At 44.9% G+C, this 19,731-nt stretch overlaps 1 protein-coding gene and 1 pseudogene across 1 annotated transcript in view; both read right to left on the reverse strand.

Annotated features, from left to right (window-relative positions):
- Gnal (G protein subunit alpha L) overlaps window positions 1-19,448 on the reverse strand; it is a 143,938-nt gene extending 124,490 nt beyond the window's left edge. The window contains exon 1 of the mRNA XM_032885456.1: window positions 18,884-19,448. Within this exon, the coding sequence (XP_032741347.1) occupies window positions 18,884-19,241 (358 nt within the window). The 5' untranslated portion in view covers window positions 19,242-19,448. The remainder of the gene's footprint in view (window positions 1-18,883) is intronic.
- Window positions 12,587-13,076, reverse strand: LOC116884325 (annotated as a pseudogene).
- Window positions 19,449-19,731: the final 283 nt, after the last annotated feature.

Consider the following 19,731-nt stretch of genomic DNA (forward strand, 5'->3'; position numbering starts at 1 on the left):
GCCACTCCATTTCCTCTTCCTTCTCACTAACTCCTTTGCTCTGGATCCCAATCTAAGGACATAACCCAGGGCGGATTGTTTATCTTGGCAGATTTATGCCTTTGGAGGCATTCTGGTCCACAGCAAAGCTGAGCAGGAGGTACAGAGATTCTCCATCTGTCCCTTGCCCTCCATGTCCCACACAGCCTCCCTTGTCATCATTCCCCATGGCACCATGGATGAAGCAGTCAGACACATCACTGTCATTGGGTCTGCAATCAGAGCGCAACGTTTTGCTGGGCACTCAGTGGTTTTGGATGAACGAGCAGTCGTAACCCGTCCTCCCTGGCTGAGATGGATAGGTCAGCTTCCCAGCCCTAAAGATGCCCTGGCTCCTCCTAGCCCGACCAAGGGGACCTGGAACACCAGACAGTTTCACTGGCCCCTAAACACAGAGTCATTTCCCCGTGGATAGGATCTCATTTCCATGCTTTTTCAGAGGAAGCATTGATGGCAGTTAGAGGCCACTCTTTCCTGTTCGGATGCTGTCAGTACCTTTAGCACTGTGAGTGCCCAGACAGTTAGTGCTGTGAAGTAACCATTCCTTGTGGGCTCTTTTCTTTTAAAAACATTTTTAAAGACTAACTTAATATTAATTTTAAGTGTACAAGTGCTTTGTTTGCACGTGTGTCACATTCATGCCTAGTGGCCACAGAGGTCAGAAGAGGGTGTTAGATCCCTGAAATTATATGTGGTTGAGAATCAGCATGTGGGTGCTGGGAACTGGACCCCGGTCTTCTGCAAGAGCAATTGTTCTCTTTTTTTTTTTTTTTTTGGTTCTTTTTTTTTCGGAGCTGGGGACCGAACCCAGGGCCTTGCGCTTCCTAGGCAAGCGCTCTACCACTGAGCTAAATCCCCAACCCCTGTTCTCTTTTTTTAAAAGATGTATTTATTTATTTATTTATTTATTTATTTATTATTAATTATAACTACACTGTAGCTGTCTTCAGACACACCAGAAGAGGGCATCAGATCCCATTACAGATGGTTGTGAGCCACCATGTGGTTGCTGGGATTTGAACTCAGGACCTCTGGAAGAGCAGTCAGTGCTCTTAGCCGCTGCTGTCTCTCCAGTGCGCCCCCTCCCCCCCATTTTTAAGAGCAATTGTTCTTTTCGGGTGGGATTGGAAGGCAGGGCGGGAAGTAAAATATATTATTTATTTTTATAGAAAAAAAAAGTACTTTATACACTGGAGATACAAAATTAGAAACAGTTTGTAAATTTGACCCTAGATCTCATTATTCAGTAGTTTTTCTACTGGGGGGAAGGTAGGACAGGGTAAAAGTTATGTGCCTATTCCATTTGTTTCTCTTTTAAGTTTTTATTGGTTCTTTGTAAATTCCACCTTATGCACATGCATTTCCCCAACCCCTTGTACCGGATCTCTTCCCCTGCGACCTTCCCCCGAAAGGAAAAAAAAAAAAACAAAAAACAAAACAACAAAACAAAAAAACCCCAAAACTTCATTGTGGAAGCTGTAGCGTGTCACAGTGTGCCCAAGAGTGAACCCTTTAGTCCACACATCTTAGAGCAAGTCTTCTTGACCACAGAGCCAGCTCTTCATCCCCCAACCCCTCCCCATTCTCACTTAATTCCGTCGTGGAACTCTGGTTCTAGGTTCACCACTGCTCCTCCTCCCATGGCCAGTGCTGGGGACTGACGTGGGGGCCTCCTGCACGTTAGCGCTAGGCCAGCGCTCTGCCGCGTGGAGCTACACCACAAGCCCCTGTATTGGAGCATCCCCTGCTGATTGTTTTCAGTGTCAACATCCGCTGCTGCTGTCCGACCTCAGAGCTCGTCTTATCTTTGAAGACGGACGTGTTTAAAAACGTTTCACAGATGGAGTTGGTCAGCATATTCTCTCTTGCTCGCTCCTAAATCAGCTTTGCTCTAAATTGCAGTTCTGTTAGGTGGTGCCAGCAGGGGAGTTTGCCTGCAGTAGGGGGACAGAGGCTTGAGTCCACACACCTACTGCTCCCTCCGTGGTTACAGAAACCACGGAGCAGAGGAAACCATTGTCTGAGCCAAGACAGGCAGACTCTGTGTCCACCAGTGGAGACGGTTAATTTTCCCAACCTTTGGTCCTTTACTGACGAGTTCATTCGTGCTTTCCAAACTGCCTTCTTCCCTGCCCAGCGTGGGACGAGCAGTACTGAACTTAATGGTCTCCTTTGGGGCTATTATCTCTCCGTGTCCCTTTCAATCTTCTGTTTACCAACCCCGTGAACCCCTGTCTCCTTTTCCATCCTCATTATCCCTGACCTTTCTCAACTGCTGAGTGTTCTTCTTTCCCAAATTTTTTTTCCTCCCGGGGGCGGGGGGGGGGGTGAGCTGCCCATTCTACTATTACCGTCATAATGCCTGGTCCTTCCTCTCTCCTCCACACGTCTTCTGTGTTCGCTTCATACCTCTTGTTTGGAGCACGTTTTTGGCCAGTAACCGGTTGTGCTGCCACCTTCCAGGCTTGTATATCGATCGGTTCAGACAGCCTGAATTGGCAGCTTTCTCTGTCACATGGCGGCTGCATAAATGTGGGACATTCTAGGATGTGTGATGTTGCTCGACCAAGTTCAAAATCAAAGGTTTAATCACCATGCTAAATGAAACTAATCCAGATGGAACAGGAGCAGATACATGCTGTCTTCATTAGGGTTTCTATTGGTGCATTAAAACACCACGCCCACAAGCGCCTTGAAGAGGAGAGTTTATTTTAATCTCATAGCTTGTAGTCCATCATTCGGGGAAGTCAGAGCAGGAACCTGGAGGCAGGAATTGATGCAGAGGCCATGGAGGCGCATTACTTAACGTTGATCCTCGTGGCTTGCTCAGACTACTTTCTTTTCTCTTTTTCTTTTTTTTTTGTTTCTTAAGACAGGGTTTCTCTGGGTAGCCCTGGCTATCCTGAAATACACTTTGTAGACCAGGCTGGCCTCGAACTCTGAGATTGGCCTGTCTCTGTCTCCAGAGTGCTGGGATTAAAGGGGTGTTGCACCATCACCTGGCCAGCCCGCTTTCATATACAACCCAGGACCACTGTCCAGGAGTGGCACTGCCCACAGTGTGTTGGGCCCTCCCACACTGACCATCAGTCAGGAAAATGCCCTACAGACTAGCCAATCCTATGGAGGCATTTTCTGATTAAGATTTCTTCTTCCCAGATGGTCCTAGCTTGTGCTGACATAAAATTGACCCCTTCTCAGCCTGACACACAAACACGTCACTTATTAAGCCACAACATTTTTTGTTGTCCCCAGGATGTCATGTTAATATGACAATATAAAACATTATTATTTAATAAAAATCCCACTGTTTTTAAACGTTCCAACACTTTAGAAGTTCAGTCTCTTTAAAATATCCATCCAAAGTGCAGGGTTTCTATAAAATTCCATCCCTTTAAAATTTCAAACTATGGATGCCTGTTAACTATAAAGCAGGTAAGTATGTTCTTTCTCCGGGATGGAAGAATCAGGGCACAGTTACACTCAAACTAAACCAGACCAAAGTTCAACAGTATAAAAAGTTCAGGTTTGATATCTGGGACTCACTCACAATCCCCTGGGCTCACAGCTCCATTTTTTCCCCCATCTTTATTAAATTGGGTAATTTTTTTTTTTTTTTTTGGTTCTCTTTTTCAGAGCTGGGGACCGAACCCAGGGCCTTGTGCTTCCTAGGCAAGCACTCTACCACTGAGCTAAATCCCCAACCCCAAATTGGGTATTTCTTATTTACATCTCAAATGTTATTCCCTTTCCCGGTTTCCATGCCAACATCCCCCTAGCCCCTCCCCCTCCCATTCTGTATAGGTGTTCCCCTCCCAATCCTCCCCCCATTACCGCCCTCCCCACAAGAATCCCGTTCACTAACAGCTCCATTTTTTTAGCTCTGCCACCTACATCACATACAACTTGTTTCACAGGTTTGGGCTGGCTCCACTCCACATCTGCCCCTGTCTTGGCAGCCATGACACTGCCTCCCCAAAATGCTGGGGTCTCTGCAACTGGGCTACACCGTTACCAATGCCCTTTCCTAGGCTCTCTCTCTGATCCCATCACATGGTGCCAAGCCTCAGTGTCTCTCCGTGACTCCTTCAAAAGATGGAGTTCTACTGTAACTGAGGGTGCACCTTCACCCACGGCCTCTCCCAGCCTCTTTGCAGGGATGCTAGCCAAGCCACACTGTACCAATCCTTTGTGCCTTATCATGACTTCTTCATGCTTTCAAAAACCAGTGCCACGTAGAAAACTCTTACACATTACCAAGTTCAGCTGTCAGCACAAGGTACAGCCTCGGCGGCCCCCTCTGGAACACAGCTTCTGTGTACTGACCTTGGGTAAAGGGAACACTTTCCAGAAGATTTCGCCTCAATGATACTGCGGTCTTCGTAAATCACAGCTGATTCTAAGCCTCAGTTGACCAGTGTTGATTGTCTCAGCAAAGAAAATGTTTCACTTTAGTGGGTCCGGTCTCTTGTTAATTATGGCTGACCAAAGGTGGGCACTCCTGAGACTGCAGAGCGGAAGAGACCACCAACACTGCCCACCCCTGCCCACATCCCTGGCCCAAGAGGAAACTGTATAAGGCCTCTGGGCTCCCGTGGGAGAGGGCCCAGGAGAGGCAGGAGCCCTGCCTGAGACACCGCCGGAACCTGAAGGAAACAGACCGGATAAACAGTTCTCTGCACCCAAATCCCGTGGGAGGGAGAGCTAAACCTTCAGAGAGGCAGACACGCCTGAGAAACCAGAAGAGACTGCTCTCTGCACACATTACTGATTCCAGAGGAAAACACTGGAGGCCATCTGGAACCCTGGTGCACGGAGGCTCCCGGAAGAGGCGGCGCAGATCTTCCCGGTTGCTGCCACCGCAGAGAGCCCGTGGGCAGCACCCCGCGAGCGAACTTGAGCCTCGGGACCACAGGTAAGACTAACTTATCTGCTGCAAGTGACCTGCCTGGTGAACTCAAGGCACAGGTCCACAGGAACAGCTGAAAACCTGTAGAGGGACAAAACTACACACACGAAAGCAGAACACTCTGTCCCCATAACTGGCTGAAAGAAAACAGGAAAACAGGTCTACAGCACTCCTGACACACAGGCTTATAGGACAGTCTAGCCACTGTCAGAAATAGCAGAACAAAGTAACACTAGAGATAATCTGATGGCGAGAGGCAAGCGCAGGAACACAAGCAACAGAAACCAAGACTACATGGCATCATCGGAGCCCAATTCTCCCACCAAAACAAGCATGGAATATCCAAACACACCAGAAAAGCAAGATCTAGATTCAAAATCATATTTGATCATGATGCTGGAGGACTTCAAGAAAGACATGAAGAACTCCCTTAGAGAACAAGTAGAAGCCTACAGAGAGGAATGTAAAAATCCTGAAAGAATTCCAGGAAAACACAATCAAACAGTTGAAGGAATTAAAAATGGAAATAGAAGCAATCAAGAAAGAACACATGGAAATAACCCTGGATATAGAAAACCAAAAGAAGAGACAAGGAGCTGTAGATACAAGCTTCACCAACAGAATACAAGAGATGGAAGAGAGAATCTCAGGAGCAGAAGATTCCATAGAAATCATTGACTCAACTGTCAAAGATAATGTAAAGCGGAAAAAGCTACTGGTCCAAAACATACAGGAAATCCAGGACTCAATGAGAAGATCAAACCTAAGGATAATAGGTATAGAAGAGAGTGAAGACTCCCAGCTCAAAGGACCAGTAAATATCTTCAACAAAATCATAGAAGAAAACTTCCCTAACCTAAAAAAGAGATACCCATAGGCATACAAAAAGCCTACAGAACTCCAAATAGATTGGACCAGAAAAGAAACACCTCCCGTCACATAATAGTCAAAACACTAAACGCTCAAAATAAAGAAAGAATATTAAAAGCAGTAAGGGAAAAAGGTCAAGTAACATATAAAGGCAGACCTATCAGAATCACACCAGACTTCTCGCTAGAAACTATGAAGGCCAGAAGATCCTGGACTGATGTCATACAGACCCTAAGAGAACACAAATGCCAGCCCAGGCTACTGTATCCTGCAAAACTCTCAATTAACATAGATGGAGAAACCAAGATATTCCATGACAAAACCAAATTTACACAATATCTTTCTACAAATCCAGCACTACAAAGGATAATAAATGGTAAAGCCCAACATAAGGAGGCAAGCTATACCCTAGAAGAGGCAAGAAACTAATCGTCTTGGCAACAAAACAAAGAGAAGAAAGCACACAAACACAACCTCACATCCAAATATGAATATAACAGGAAGCAATAATCACTATTCCTTAATATCTCTCAACATCAATGGCCTCAACTCCCCAATAAAAAAGACATAGATTAGCAAACTGGATACATAGCGAGGACCCTGCATTCTGCTGCCTACAGGAAACACACCTCAGAGACAAAGACAGACACTACCTCAGAGTGAAAGGCTGGGAAACAACTTTCAAGCAAATGGTCAGAAGAAGCAAGCTGGAGTAGCCATTCTAATATCAAATAAAATCAATTTTCAACTAAAAGTCATCAAAAAAAAGATAAGGAAGGACACTTTATATTCATCAAAAGGAAAAATCCACCAAGATGAACTCTCAATCCTAAATATCTATGCCCCAAATACAAGGGCACCTACATACGTAAAAGAAACCTTACTAAAGCTCAAAAAACACATTGCACCTCACACAATAATAGTAGGAGATTTCAACACCCCACTCTCATCAATGGACAGATCATGGAAACAGAAATTAAACAGAGGCGTAGACAGTCTAAGAGAACTCATGAGCCAAATGGACTTAACGGATATTTATAGAGCGTTCTACCCTAAAAGCAAAAGGATATACCTTCTTCTCAGCTCCTCATGGTACTTTCTCCAAAATTGACCATATAATTGGTCAAAAACGGGCCTCAACAGGTACAGAAAGATAGAAATAATCCCATCGTGCTATCGGACCACCACGGCCTAAAGCTGGTCTTCAATAACAATAAGGGAAGAATGCCCACATATCGTGGGAAATTGAACAATGCTCTACTCAATGATAACCTGGTCAAGGAAGAAATAAAGAAAGAAATTAAAAACTTTTTTAGAATTTAATGAAAATGAAGGTACAACATACCCAAACTTATGGGACACAATGAAAGCTGTGCTAAGAGGAAAACTCATAGCGCTGAGTGCCTGCAGAAAGAAACAGGAAAAGAGCATATGTCAGCAGCTTGACAGCACACCTAAAAAGCTCTAGAACAAAAAAGAAGCAAATACACCCAGGAGGAGTAGAAGGCAGGGAAATAATCAAACTCAGAGCTGAAATCAACCAAGTAGAAACAAAAAGGACCATAGAAAGAATCAACAGAACCAAAAGTTGGTTCTTTGAGAAAATCAACAAGATAGATAAACCCCTAGCCAGACTAACGAGAGGACACAGAGAGTGTGTCCAAATTAACAAAATCAGAAATGAAAAGGGAGACATAACTACAGATTCAGAGGAAATTCAAAAAATCATCAGATCTTACTATAAAAGCCTATATTCAACAAAACTTGAAAATCTGCAGGAAATGGATAACTTCCTAGACAGATACCAGGTACCGAAGTTAAATCAGGAACAGATAAACCAGTTAAACAACCCCATAACTCCTAAGGAAATAGAAGCAGTCATTAAAGGTCTCCCAACCAAAAAGAGCCCAGGTCCAGACGGGTTTAGTGCAGAATTCTATCAGACTTTCAGAGAAGACCTCATACCAATATTATCCAAACTATTCCACAAAATTGAAACAGATGGAGCACTACCCGAATTCCTTCTATGAAGCCACAATTACTCTTATACCTAAACACACAAAGACCCAACAAAGAAAGAGAACTTCAGACCAATTTCCCTTATGAACATCGACTTAAAAATACTCAACAAAATTCTGGCAAACCGAATCCAAGAGCACATCAAAACAATCATCCACCATGATCAAGTAGGCTTCATCCCAGGCATGCAGGGATGGTTTAATATACGGAAAACCATCAACGTGATCCATTATATAAACAAACTGAAAGAACAAAACCACATGATCATTTCATTAGATGCTGAGAAAGCATTTGACAAAATTCAACACCCCTTCATGATAAAAGTCCTGGAAAGAATAGGAATCCGAGGCCCATACCTAAACATAGTAAAAGCCATATACAGCAAACCAGTGGCTAACATTAAACTAAATGGAGAGAAACTTGAAGCAATCCCACTAAAATCAGGGACTAGACAAGGCTGCCCACTCTCTCCCTACTTATTCAATATAGTCCTTGAAGTTCTAGCCAGAGCAATCAGACAACAAAAGGAGGTCAAGGGGATACAGATCGGAAAAGAAGAAGTCAAAATATCACTATTTGCAGATGATATGATAGTATATTTAAGTGATCCCAAAAGTTCCACCAGAGAACTACTAAAGCTGATAAACAACTTCAGCAAAGTGGCTGGGTATAAAATTAACTCAAATAAATCAGTAGCCTTCCTCTACACAAAAGAGAAACAAGCCGAGAAAGAAATTAGGGAAACGACACCCTTCATAATAGACCCAAATAATATAAAGTACCTCGGTGTGACTTTAACCAAGCAAGTAAAAGATCTGTACAATAAGAACTTCAAGACACTGAAGAAAGAAATTGAAGAAGACCTCAGAAGGTGGAAAGATCTCCCATGCTCATGGATTGGCAGGATTAATATAGTAAAAATGGCCATTTTACCAAAAAGCGATCTACAGATTCAATGCAATCCCCATCAAAATACCAATCCAATTCTTCAAAGAGTTAGACAGAACAATTTGCAAATTCATCTGGAATAACAAAAGACCCAGGATAGCTAAAACTATCCTCATCAATAAAAGGACTTCAGGGGAATCACTATCCCTGAACTCAAGCAGTATTACAGAGCAATAGTGATAAAAACTGCATGGTATTGGTACAGAGACAGACAGATAGACCAATGGAACAGAATTGAAGACCAGAAATGAACCCACACACCTATGGTCACTTGATTTTTGACAAAGGAGCCAAATCCATCCAATGGAAAAAAAGATAGCATTTTCAGCAAATGGTGCTGGTTCAACTGGAGGTCAACATGTAGAAGAATGCAGATCGATCCATGCTTATCACCCTGTACAAAGCTTAAGTCCAAGTGGATCAAGGCCCTCCACATCAAACCAGACACACTCAAACTAATAGAAGAAAAAATAGGGAAGCATCTGGAACACATGGGCACTGGAAAAAATTTCCTGAACAAAACACCAATGGCTTATGCTCTAAGATCAAGAATCGACAAATGGGATCTCATAAAACTGCAAAGCTTCTGTAAGGCAAAAGGACACTGTGGTTAGGACAAACGGCAACCAACAGATTGGGAAAAGATCTTTACCAATCCTACAACAGATAGAGGCCTTATATCCAAAATATACACAAAGAACTCAAAAAAGTTAGACCGTAGGGAGACAAATAACCTATTAAAAAATGGGGTTCAGAGCTAAACAAAGAATTCACAGCTGAGGAATGCCGAATGGCTGAGAAACACCTAAAGAAATGTTCAACATCTTTAGTCATCAGGGAAATGCAAATCAAAACAACCCTGAGATTTCACCTCACACCAGTGAGAATGGCTAAGATCAAAAACTCAGGTGACAGCAAATGCTGGCGAGGATGTGGAGAAAGAGGAACACTCCTCCATTGTTGGTGGGATTGCAGACTGGTACAACCATTCTGGAAATCAGTCTGGAGGTTCCTCAGAAAATTGGACATTGAACTGCCTGAGGATCCAGCTATACCTCTCTTGGGCATATACCCAAAAGATGCCCCAACATATAAAAAAGACACGTGCTCCACTATGTTCATCGCAGCCTTATTTATAATAGCCAGAAGCTGGAAAGAACCCAGATGCCCTTCAACAGAGGAATGGATACAGAAAATGTGGTACATCTACACAATGGAATATTACTCAGCTATAAAAAACAACGACTTTTATGAAATTCAGAGGCAAATGGTTGGAACTGGAAAATATCATCCTGAGTGAGCTAACCTAATCACAGAAAGACATACATGGTATGCACTCATTGATAAGTGGCTATTAGCCCAAATGCCTGAATTACCCTAGATGCCTAGAACAAATGAAACTCAAGACGGATGATCAAAATGTGAATGCTTCACTCCTTCTTTAAAAGGGGAACAAGAATACCCTTGGCAGGGAAGAGAGAGGCAAAGATTAAAACAGAGACTGAAGGGACACCCATTCAGAGCCTGCCCCACATGTGGCCCATATATATACAGCCACCCAATTAGATAAGATGGATGAAGCAAAGAAGTGCAGAAGTGTAGATCGCTCCTGAGAGACACAGCCAGAATACAGCAAATACAGAGGCGAATGTCAGCAGCAAACCACTGAACTGAGAATAGGACCCCCGTTGAAGGAATCAGAGAAAGAACTGGAAGAGCTTGAAGGGGCTCGAGACCCCATATGTACAACAATGCTAAGCAACCAGAGCTTCCAGGGACTAAGCCACTACCTAAAGACTATACATGGACTGACCCTGGACTCTGACCTCATAGGTAGCAATGAATATCCTAGTAAGAGCACCAGTGGAAGAGGAAGCCCTGGGTCCTGCTAAGACTGAACCCCCAGTGAACTAGACAGTTGGGGGGAGGGCGGCAATGGGGGGAGGGTTGGGAGGGGAACACCCATAAGGAAGGGGAGGGGGGAGGGGGATGTTTGCCCGGAAACCGGGAAAGGGAATAACACTCGAAATGTATATAAGAAATATTCAAGTTAATAATAAAAAAAAAAATTATGGCTGACCAAAACCAGAGATTCTTAATACCAAATAGCAAATGGCTTGGATAATCTTTAAAGGACCCTCAAACTTCCCTCTGAAACTTCATATCTATGTCCCCATTGACTGCATTTTGATCAATTCTGTTACTTTGGAAGCACCTGGAGAAAGCCCACTGAGCCTAAAGTTCCAAGCTCCTTCTGCAATCCTCTCCCAAACACACAGTCAGGTCTGTTAAAGCAATTCCATGCAACTTGGCTCCAATTTCTGCCTTAGATTTTTTATAGCTGGAATAAAACACCATGGTCAAAAGCAGCTTGTGGAGGAAAGGGTTTCATTTTACAGTTTACAATTCGCCATCCAGGGAAGTCACAGCAGGGACCTAGAGCTGATGCAGAGGCCATGGAGGAGTGCTTCTTACTGACTTAATCCTCATGGCTTGCCCAGGCTGCTTTCCTATAGGACTCAGGACTACCTGCCCAGGGGCAACACTTTCCACAGTGTTGGAAAGTGAGCCCTCCTCCCACATCAACCACCAATCAAGAAAATACCCCACAGACTAATCTACAGGCCAATCCTACTGAGGCATTTTCTTGATTAAGATCTCATCTTCCCAGATGATCCTAGCTTGTGCCAAGTTGACATCGAAACTAGCCAGCACAAACATACAGATCAAAAATAGACTTAAAACAACAACAACAATGAAAACAACAACGACAACAACAACAATAACAACAACAACAACAAAAACAGGTGACTAACTCCACAGGCTGGTGAAAAATTCTCGTGGACTTCACCTTGTGCTTCTAAAGACACGAGTTAAAGTCGCACCTGGATTCTGGTTAAAAAACAAAAACAAAAACAGTAGTGACTGCCCCAAAGACATTGCTCTTTATGATATATATTACTCTACTCCCTTCCTTCTGGGTTCTCTCTCTCTCTCTCTCTCTCTCTCTCTCTCTCTCTCTCTCTCTCTCTCTCCCTTCTCTCTCTCTCTCTCTCTCTCTCTCTCTCTCTCTCTCTCTCTCTCTCTCTCTCTCTCTCTCTCTCTCTCTCTCTCTCTCTCTCTCTCTCTCCTGAGACAGGGTTTTGCTATTTGGTACTGACTGGAATTCACTTTATTGCCCAGGCTGGCCTCAAACTCATGGTAATCCTGCCTCAGGTTCCCCAAAGGCTGGTATTATATGTGTATTGCCTTTGTACCATAAGCTTCATGTGTTGAGCTTAGTTGAGAATTGGAGGTATTAAGAGAGTAGACACTTAATCCAAATCTTGTGTCTAGAGGTTGTGCCTTTAGGAGCTGTTTAGAATTTAGATGAGGTCATTAGGGTGGATTTTCATGATCGAATAACCAAGGGCTTTATAAGAAGAGGGAGAGAGACCGGGACATCTGCTCTTCTTTTCTCTCTTCTTCTCTTCTTTTCTTTCTCTCTTTTCTCCTCTTCTTTCTCCCTCCCCCTCTTGGATGTCAGAACTGCACCACCTTGAGACTAAGAGACCACCAAGAGGATAACAGACAATCACCACTTGCAAGCCCTTCAATATTGGTTTTCCGAAGTACAAGCCATAGTAAACCTCTCTTTGTTATAAAGTTCCTTGGCCCCAGGTATTTCATTATAGTTGCAAAATGAACTGATACACCTCATCAAGCCAATTATGCTTTTAATTAGTAGAGATCCAGGCTTGCCATTAATGGGCCTTCTCAGTGTGGACTGGGGGAAATCAGAGACAAGCATTAGCTAACCATGGATTGGTCGTGTAGACTCACAAAAATATGATCTAATGATGCTTAAGAAACAGCCTTTTTTTCCCCCACTGGCAAACAATTTTATTTCCCGATGGATGACAGAGACTTCTTGATCTTCTTGGTCATTGTTGGCATGTGGTCATCCACACACTTGGCCACACACCTGAAGCTCCTTACTTCCTGGTTCCATTGAGTCTTTGGCTTTGTCATTGCAACGCATGGTGTGCTAGGCCAGATGGTCCTGGAACCTTTCCAGCTCGCTGGTGACCAGGCCCTGGGCTTGAGCCAGAGGTGCATGGCAGCGCTCTATGCATTGGTGCACCTGCTGCATAGACGCGTGGGTGTCTTCACAGCGGTTGGCACTGCACCGGAACACGAGGCCCTGCATCTTCCGGATGTTCTCTCTCTCCACACTTTTCACCATGGCGTCCACAGCCTCCTGTACTTGGAGTTGCTGCACCTCCGCCATGGCGACCCTGAGCTGCTCAAGAAATAGTCTTGCTGGATGTGGTAGCACATGCCTTTGATCCCAGCAATTGGGAGGTAGCAGGTGGATCTCTGAGTTGGAGGAAAGACAGAGGGACACAATAGACCCTGCCTAGAAAAATTAGTCTTTAGGGGAAAACTGGTATTTCTATCTTACTCTAGGAAGTCAATAACACCTGGCCACTGTGGGAACCACAGCGTACGTTCTCACAAGACGTCAAGGAAATGGAGCTGCCTCTTGCAAGACAGGGCATGCACTCTCTGCTTTAATTGCTGGTTAGGACACAACTTTACATTTGCAATTCAATGTATGAGTTATATATTGAATTCTAATGCTTGACATTATTTTGCCACAGAGCCTAAGGAGGTCACCAAGGTGAAATAAGGCAGATTCTAATCTGATAGAGCTGGTGTCCTCATAAGAGGAAAAACAGCAGAGAGCCCCTCACCTACACACACAGAAAACATTTTAACAGCAAATGTGAAAGATGCTGACTGCAAGCCCAGGAATTCCACACCAGAAAACAGACTTGTTGGCACCTCCATCACAGACTTCCTGCTTACCAAACAGAGTTATCTCAGACCCCTCCCTGCTCCCTGTGATAGTCACTAACCCCTTCCCCAAGGCCACACCTCCCAACTCTTACCATGCTGCTCAAATTTGACTCCATCCCATTCATAGCCATCCCTGAATATGATAATATCCTGTATTCCTGAAAGATGCTCCCCCTATCGACTATCCCATCAAGGGTCCTCACTGTTCCAGTGAGGCTCTCAGACAATCCTCGGAGAAATAACTTGTATGTTTTATTCCACGTGGACAGGGGCTATATAAACATTGAGGAGTGGGGTGGAATTTAGGGGTAGGTGTTTGTGGTCTTATTGGGGAATGTTGCTGAGTGATATATGGCAGAGGGTCTGATCCACCTTATGGTAGAGCTGGACCTAGGGTTGACATCTGGCTAGTAGTTATTGTGGGTGGGGATGAGAGCATCCTTAACATAGAGGGGCACAGAAGCAAGTGTAGCTTTTCTGAGTAAGTTTGTGAACTTTGTCTCTGTCTTAGTTAGGGTTTCATTGCTTGACCAAGGCAGCTCTTATAAAGGACAACATTGAATTTGGGACTGGCTTACAGTTTCAGAGGTTCAGTCCATTGTCACCATGGCAGGAAGCATGGCAGCCTGCAGGCAGACCCGGTGCTGGAGAAGGGGCTGGGAGTTCTATGTCTTGATCTGAAGGCAGCCAGGAAGAGTGTCTCTCTTTGGCATTGGCAGAGTCTGAGCATAGGAGAAGACCTCCAAAGCCCACCCTACTGTAGGGCAAGTTGGCTGTGCCACCGGACAGGAGAACTGGTAAGGTTGAGTGAGCTCAGACCTTGGGAAGCCCAGACACTTGAGATGAGCAGGAGTAGAGTCACTCCCTACCCATTTCTGTATTTGCTCTGAAATAGGTAACCACGGCACCCCATTGAGAGGACCATAGGTAGTCAGTCATATATTGCAGCCTCTGGAATCCTCCCTATGCAAATAGAGCATCACTAACATCTCAAACTGAGCCAATAGGAAACACTTACCCTTAAAACCCACCCCACTCCTGAATGTTTTTGTAGTCCCTGGAATAAAGCACAGAAGTTATATCACAGAGGACTGTCTGAGAGTGGCCATTTTTCCTGAGCTGTAACACATGGAGAGGAGTTCTTTCCCCTGATGAAGATCCTGGATCTTGGGTCTGCCTGGTTGGCCAGGCTCATGCTGCCTCCGATGATACTGTGGTAGTGATGAGAGACTCGGGACCTGTGCTACCTGCAGGCCACCCAAACCTTCTCACTTCTCTTCTAAGAGCTGTTAACACTCCTAGCATTCCCTGCCAGACCAGAGCCTTATGGAACGTGTTCATTGCTGGTGGACGGCAGACACCCCACAAGGACATACTTCCTCCAACAAGACTGCACCTTCTCTGATGAGGCCACCTCCTAATAGTGCCACTTCCCATGGGCCAAGAATGTTCAAACCAGTACAGTTGCTAATGTAGGCTCACAATTTAGGATCATTAAAGGAATGGACAAGCAAATCACTGGCAAACATAGGAGCAAGAGAAGTAGTCAATCTAAGATCAAGGATCTACAAGTCTGATCCACGACTTTTGGTCAATGCCTTTTTAAATTGTAGCAAATGTCAACAACCTTTTTATATATAACCAAAATCTACACAAAATATGTAAGCCCTATCAGCCTGATATGACAGGTTTTTTTTAAAAATTATTATTGTGATTTATTTGTGTTTTTCAAAATTGGTGCTGGAAACTCAGGGTCAAGTACCTGCTAACATTGAACTAATCTTAGACCCGGGTTTTGCTGTTGATAGTCTTGGGTAGAAGATACAATGTAATCCACAAAATGAGTCATTTGAGCTAATGCCACTCACAACAGATGTCTATGTACAAACCGTATTACACTATGAGGTAATGTCTTTAAAGAGAATAACCATCAAAAATGTGCTAAAAATGTGCTTCTCTTTTACTCCTTCTTTATCATAAATCAAATGCTTTTTGCTTCATCTATTTCTGATGGTGGTGCTTCTGGGGTTGAACCAAAAGCCTTACACTTACTAGGCCTCATTTCTATTAATTTTAGGAGTTATGTCTGACTAGTCAATCACACTGAAAAACCTTATGCCAGGGGCTGGAGAAATGGTTCAGTGGTTAAGAGCATTTGGTGTTCTGATAGCAGACTTGAGTTTGATTCCCAGCACCCACAGGGGAGTTTGTAGCTGTCTATAATTCCAGTTCCAAATTAGCTGGCCATCTCCTTGCCTCCAAGGACACTGGATGCACATGGTGCACAGAAATATATGCAGACAGAACTCCACACATAGAAAAGAAAACAAAAACCTTGTTAAAAATAACTCATGGCCTTACCATACTAACCTATTTCTTGAGACCATAATCCTTCTCCCTTTGAGCTTTGAAAATATGATTCATAAAACAAATTGGAAGTATGTGTGAACTTTGAGCTCTTGTTATTTCAAACATGAGGTAGCAAACAAACTATATCAGGCTAGGAGACAATATCTTTGAAGAATACAGTCATTCAAAATTTGTTTCAAGCAGTTGAAATTTATTTTGCCTTTTGAAAATGTAGTTAGTGCCCATGCCTGCCACTATGGTTCAAAATAGGCATGAAAGTCTAGAGATGTAATTTTGTATCCTCAGGCCCTTTTGAAACATTTGCTTCAGTATATTCTAGAAGTTGGCATGGAGAGCAGAACTCTGATGCTTTCTGCTCTCCTCTTTTGAAGCAACTGCTGTATTTCTTTTTGGTATACGGTAATTAACTCTATCTGAAGTTGACCAAGATTAACAGTGGTTAGAAAATACTAAATGAAAAATTTCAGAAATAAACTACTTATAAATTTTCAATGACCCTTGCAATTAACACAGCGAAATCCCGTTCTGAGCACTCCCTGCTCCCCTGCCCAGGAGGTGAATCCTCCTTTGTACAGAGTAGCCAGACTATAGGCTACCTGCTTGCTGGTCTCTTAGTAGTTTCCTAGTTTTGATACACTTTGGTATTTTCAAGTAGCTTTAATACTAGTGTGTTATTGATAGGGGGTGTGAGGATGGGCTTGGGTACTTTCTGTATTCTGTAACATGGGAAGAAATCTGCATATACACTCTATTAATGACCTGCTTGTTCTAAAGACTGCAAAGACTTGACATTAACCAGATCCAGAGTCCAAGAAGAGTCTCACCTCAGATGTTCATAACAATTATAATGAAAGGCAAGTGGGAAGGCTGATAATGAAGGAGGCATGCTCACCACGAGTGCCAAATCTTTACAACAATATAAAGGCTACATAGGAAAAAATTTCCTCTCTATTACAACTGTTGGCTGGGATTGAAGTGTAGAGACGGTTTCCTTAGGTGCTAACTTGCCAGTGACACTGGTCCTCTGAATAAGCTACATTGGAAACATCCATGTGTCTGGTTACATTCCTCTGCTGAGGCATAGGACACAAATGGTGCTCTAGCATTCCAGATACACAGAAACTCCAGTGCCATTCGCCTTGATTTCATCGCTAAGATTCTGAAGTACCTGACAGCACCATAAGAAGGGCCAGTATAGCAGCACAAGATTTGGAGACAAACCATATTCGTATGGCATTTATTACAGGCTATTGTTTGTAAGTATTCTATTAATTGTTGGTCTCGGTTGTGTTGGTCTAAATAAGTTGTTGTTAGATTAGGTTATGCCCAATTTACATATTAAGCACCACAGTAGTTATGCATACATGGGCAAAGCAGAGTATGCGGAGGGTTCCATACATGATTTCCATCATCCCTAGCGATCTGGAAATGTTATCTCCTGAAGTAAAGGTAAGGCTCTCAAGTTTGTATTTTGTCTTTTGTTTCAAAAGAAAATTCCCTTTGTTTTAGAATTCACATAATCCACCGTGATACAGTAGCTAGTTTTGTTTTGCAATTATTCATTCTTAAAGCGGGCAAATCCATTTAAACTTAATGTTTGTTCTTGAGATTTTGAGAGCTGTGTACATTTGTAAACCAGATTTTATTCTCATGGCATAGCCCCCTCCATATAGCCGAGCTCAGATGCTAGCCGTTCCACCTGATAGCCCACAAAATTGGATCAGACTCTGACACCTTCATTTCCCCCGGAAATCTAAAAGGCAACAAATAGAACAAAAAAAATTTACGATTCACGGCCAGTACTTGTCAGCCCGAGTACTTGAGTTCCAAGCCTGGGAACCACAAGTTGGTAGGAGAGAACAGACTCACGTTAAGTTGTCCTCTGACCTCCATACACGTGTGCTAACACACCCAAATAAACATGAGAAAGATGTAAAACAAAGCAAACCATTTATGGCTTAGAGGATGGAGAGACGGTCCTTGATGCTCACGCATGAGGACCTGCGTTTGGATCCCAGCATCAGGGAAGCCCTGCAACCTCAGGGCTTGGTGGTTACAAATCTTGGTCCAGGTTCAACGATGTCTCTGAGGAACAAGGACAAAACTGATAGAGCAGGACTCCCAATGTCCTCCTCTGGTCTCTGCTATGTGCAGACACACTATGTACACCGACACAAGGAATCCATGACCTGTTTCCCTTTCCATCGCACACTGGACCGTACAGAAAATGTTTTGTAGTTGTTAGTTAATAAGAGCATACTTATGCGAAAAGTCTGAAAAATACCAGTGGACCTCCGAGCGCTGGCAGGTTTGTGTCCCCTTTATCACAGTTGGTAAGCGACTATTGAGGCTGGGGGCGGGGCACAGGGTGGGAGCAGACAGGCCAGGTTGCAGGTTCTGAGAAGAGCAAACACTGGTACTTACAACACTAGGCGGACAAAGAAGCTGTTTCTCAGCAGCCAGCACCCTACACCTAACCCAGCTATGCTCCAAGACTGTGCTTTCAATAAAAGCTTTGTGGTCTAGCTAAAAGGCTTTCTAAGTCTCCTATCATTGGCGTTCTTAGAGCGAACAAAGCTGCCTGGACTGTGGCAGGAAATGGAAGGCTAGGATGAGACGTCCCGGTGGAGTTCACGCTGCGGAAATCAATGGATCAAGGGCGGAAATTTCCCAGAGAGGCTCATTAATTAGTAATCGGTGAGCTACTGGCCCTCGGTCACAAGGCATGGAAGAGAGCGAAATCACCCAGGAGCGTTCTGGCGACGAAGCCATTTAAATGTCAGGCTGAAAGTCATTCTGTGGGCAGTGTCCACGCCTGACATTTTTTCCCCAAGGCAGGGTCCCGCCCGAATCCCCCAGCTCCCGCGCCCATCCGTGCAGACCTACCCAAGAGCAGGAGCCGGTGCGTCTGCTGCAGGTCGCGCTTCTGTTCGCGCAGCATGCGGTCGATGCCCCGGCTTACTTTCCTCGCCTCCTTAGCCGCCTCGCGCTCCTCGGCTCGCAGTTGCTCCTGTCGCCGGCGGTTCTGCAGCTCGACTGGCGACCTCGCGCTTGCGGGGATCCGGCCGCCGCCTCGCCGGAGCAGGGTCCCCACCGGAGCCGGGGCTGGGATTGGGGCAGGGGCAGGGCCCGGGGCCGGGGCGGCGCTGGGCTGAGCGTCCTCAGCGCACGGCTCAGAGTCCTCACAGGGGGCGTCCCCCGAGCTCCCGAAGAGCAGCGGCCGTAGGCTGTAGCACAGGCCCATCGAGGCGCGGGGCGCGGGCAAGTCCCCGCGGGTCAGACCGGAGCTCTGGCCGACTCGGGAGGCAGCGCTGCACTCGGACCCCGGGGGTCCGGCTGCGGGGCGTGGCTGCGGTAGGTCCGGCTCCGGGGCCACGGCCCCTCACTGCCCCGAGGGGCCATTGTGCATCCTCCGAACGTCCCAGGCGCGAGCTCGCACCTGAGAGCGCGGCGAGCAGGCGGAGCTGACCCAGCAGCCCGGCCTTGGCCAGCCCGGCCCCCCGTTACCGTAAATGCCGCCGCGCATCAGCTCCCGTTACCGTAAATACCGCTTCCTATGGCAAGTATTGGTACTCTATCCGCCTAACTCAAGTACTGGGCAGAACTCCTTGCCCTGTTGCAGGGATGATTAGGTTACCACTAGCTGGAGCTGAGACAGAGACCAAGAGACCAAGAGACCCCAGGGTGCTGGGGCAGGATGGAGAATTTTAAACGCTGTTGAAAATGTTATTTGG

The sequence above is a fragment of the Rattus rattus genome, chromosome 15 (genome assembly GCF_011064425.1).
Source record: "Rattus rattus isolate New Zealand chromosome 15, Rrattus_CSIRO_v1, whole genome shotgun sequence".
Taxonomy (NCBI): domain Eukaryota; kingdom Metazoa; phylum Chordata; class Mammalia; order Rodentia; family Muridae; genus Rattus; species Rattus rattus.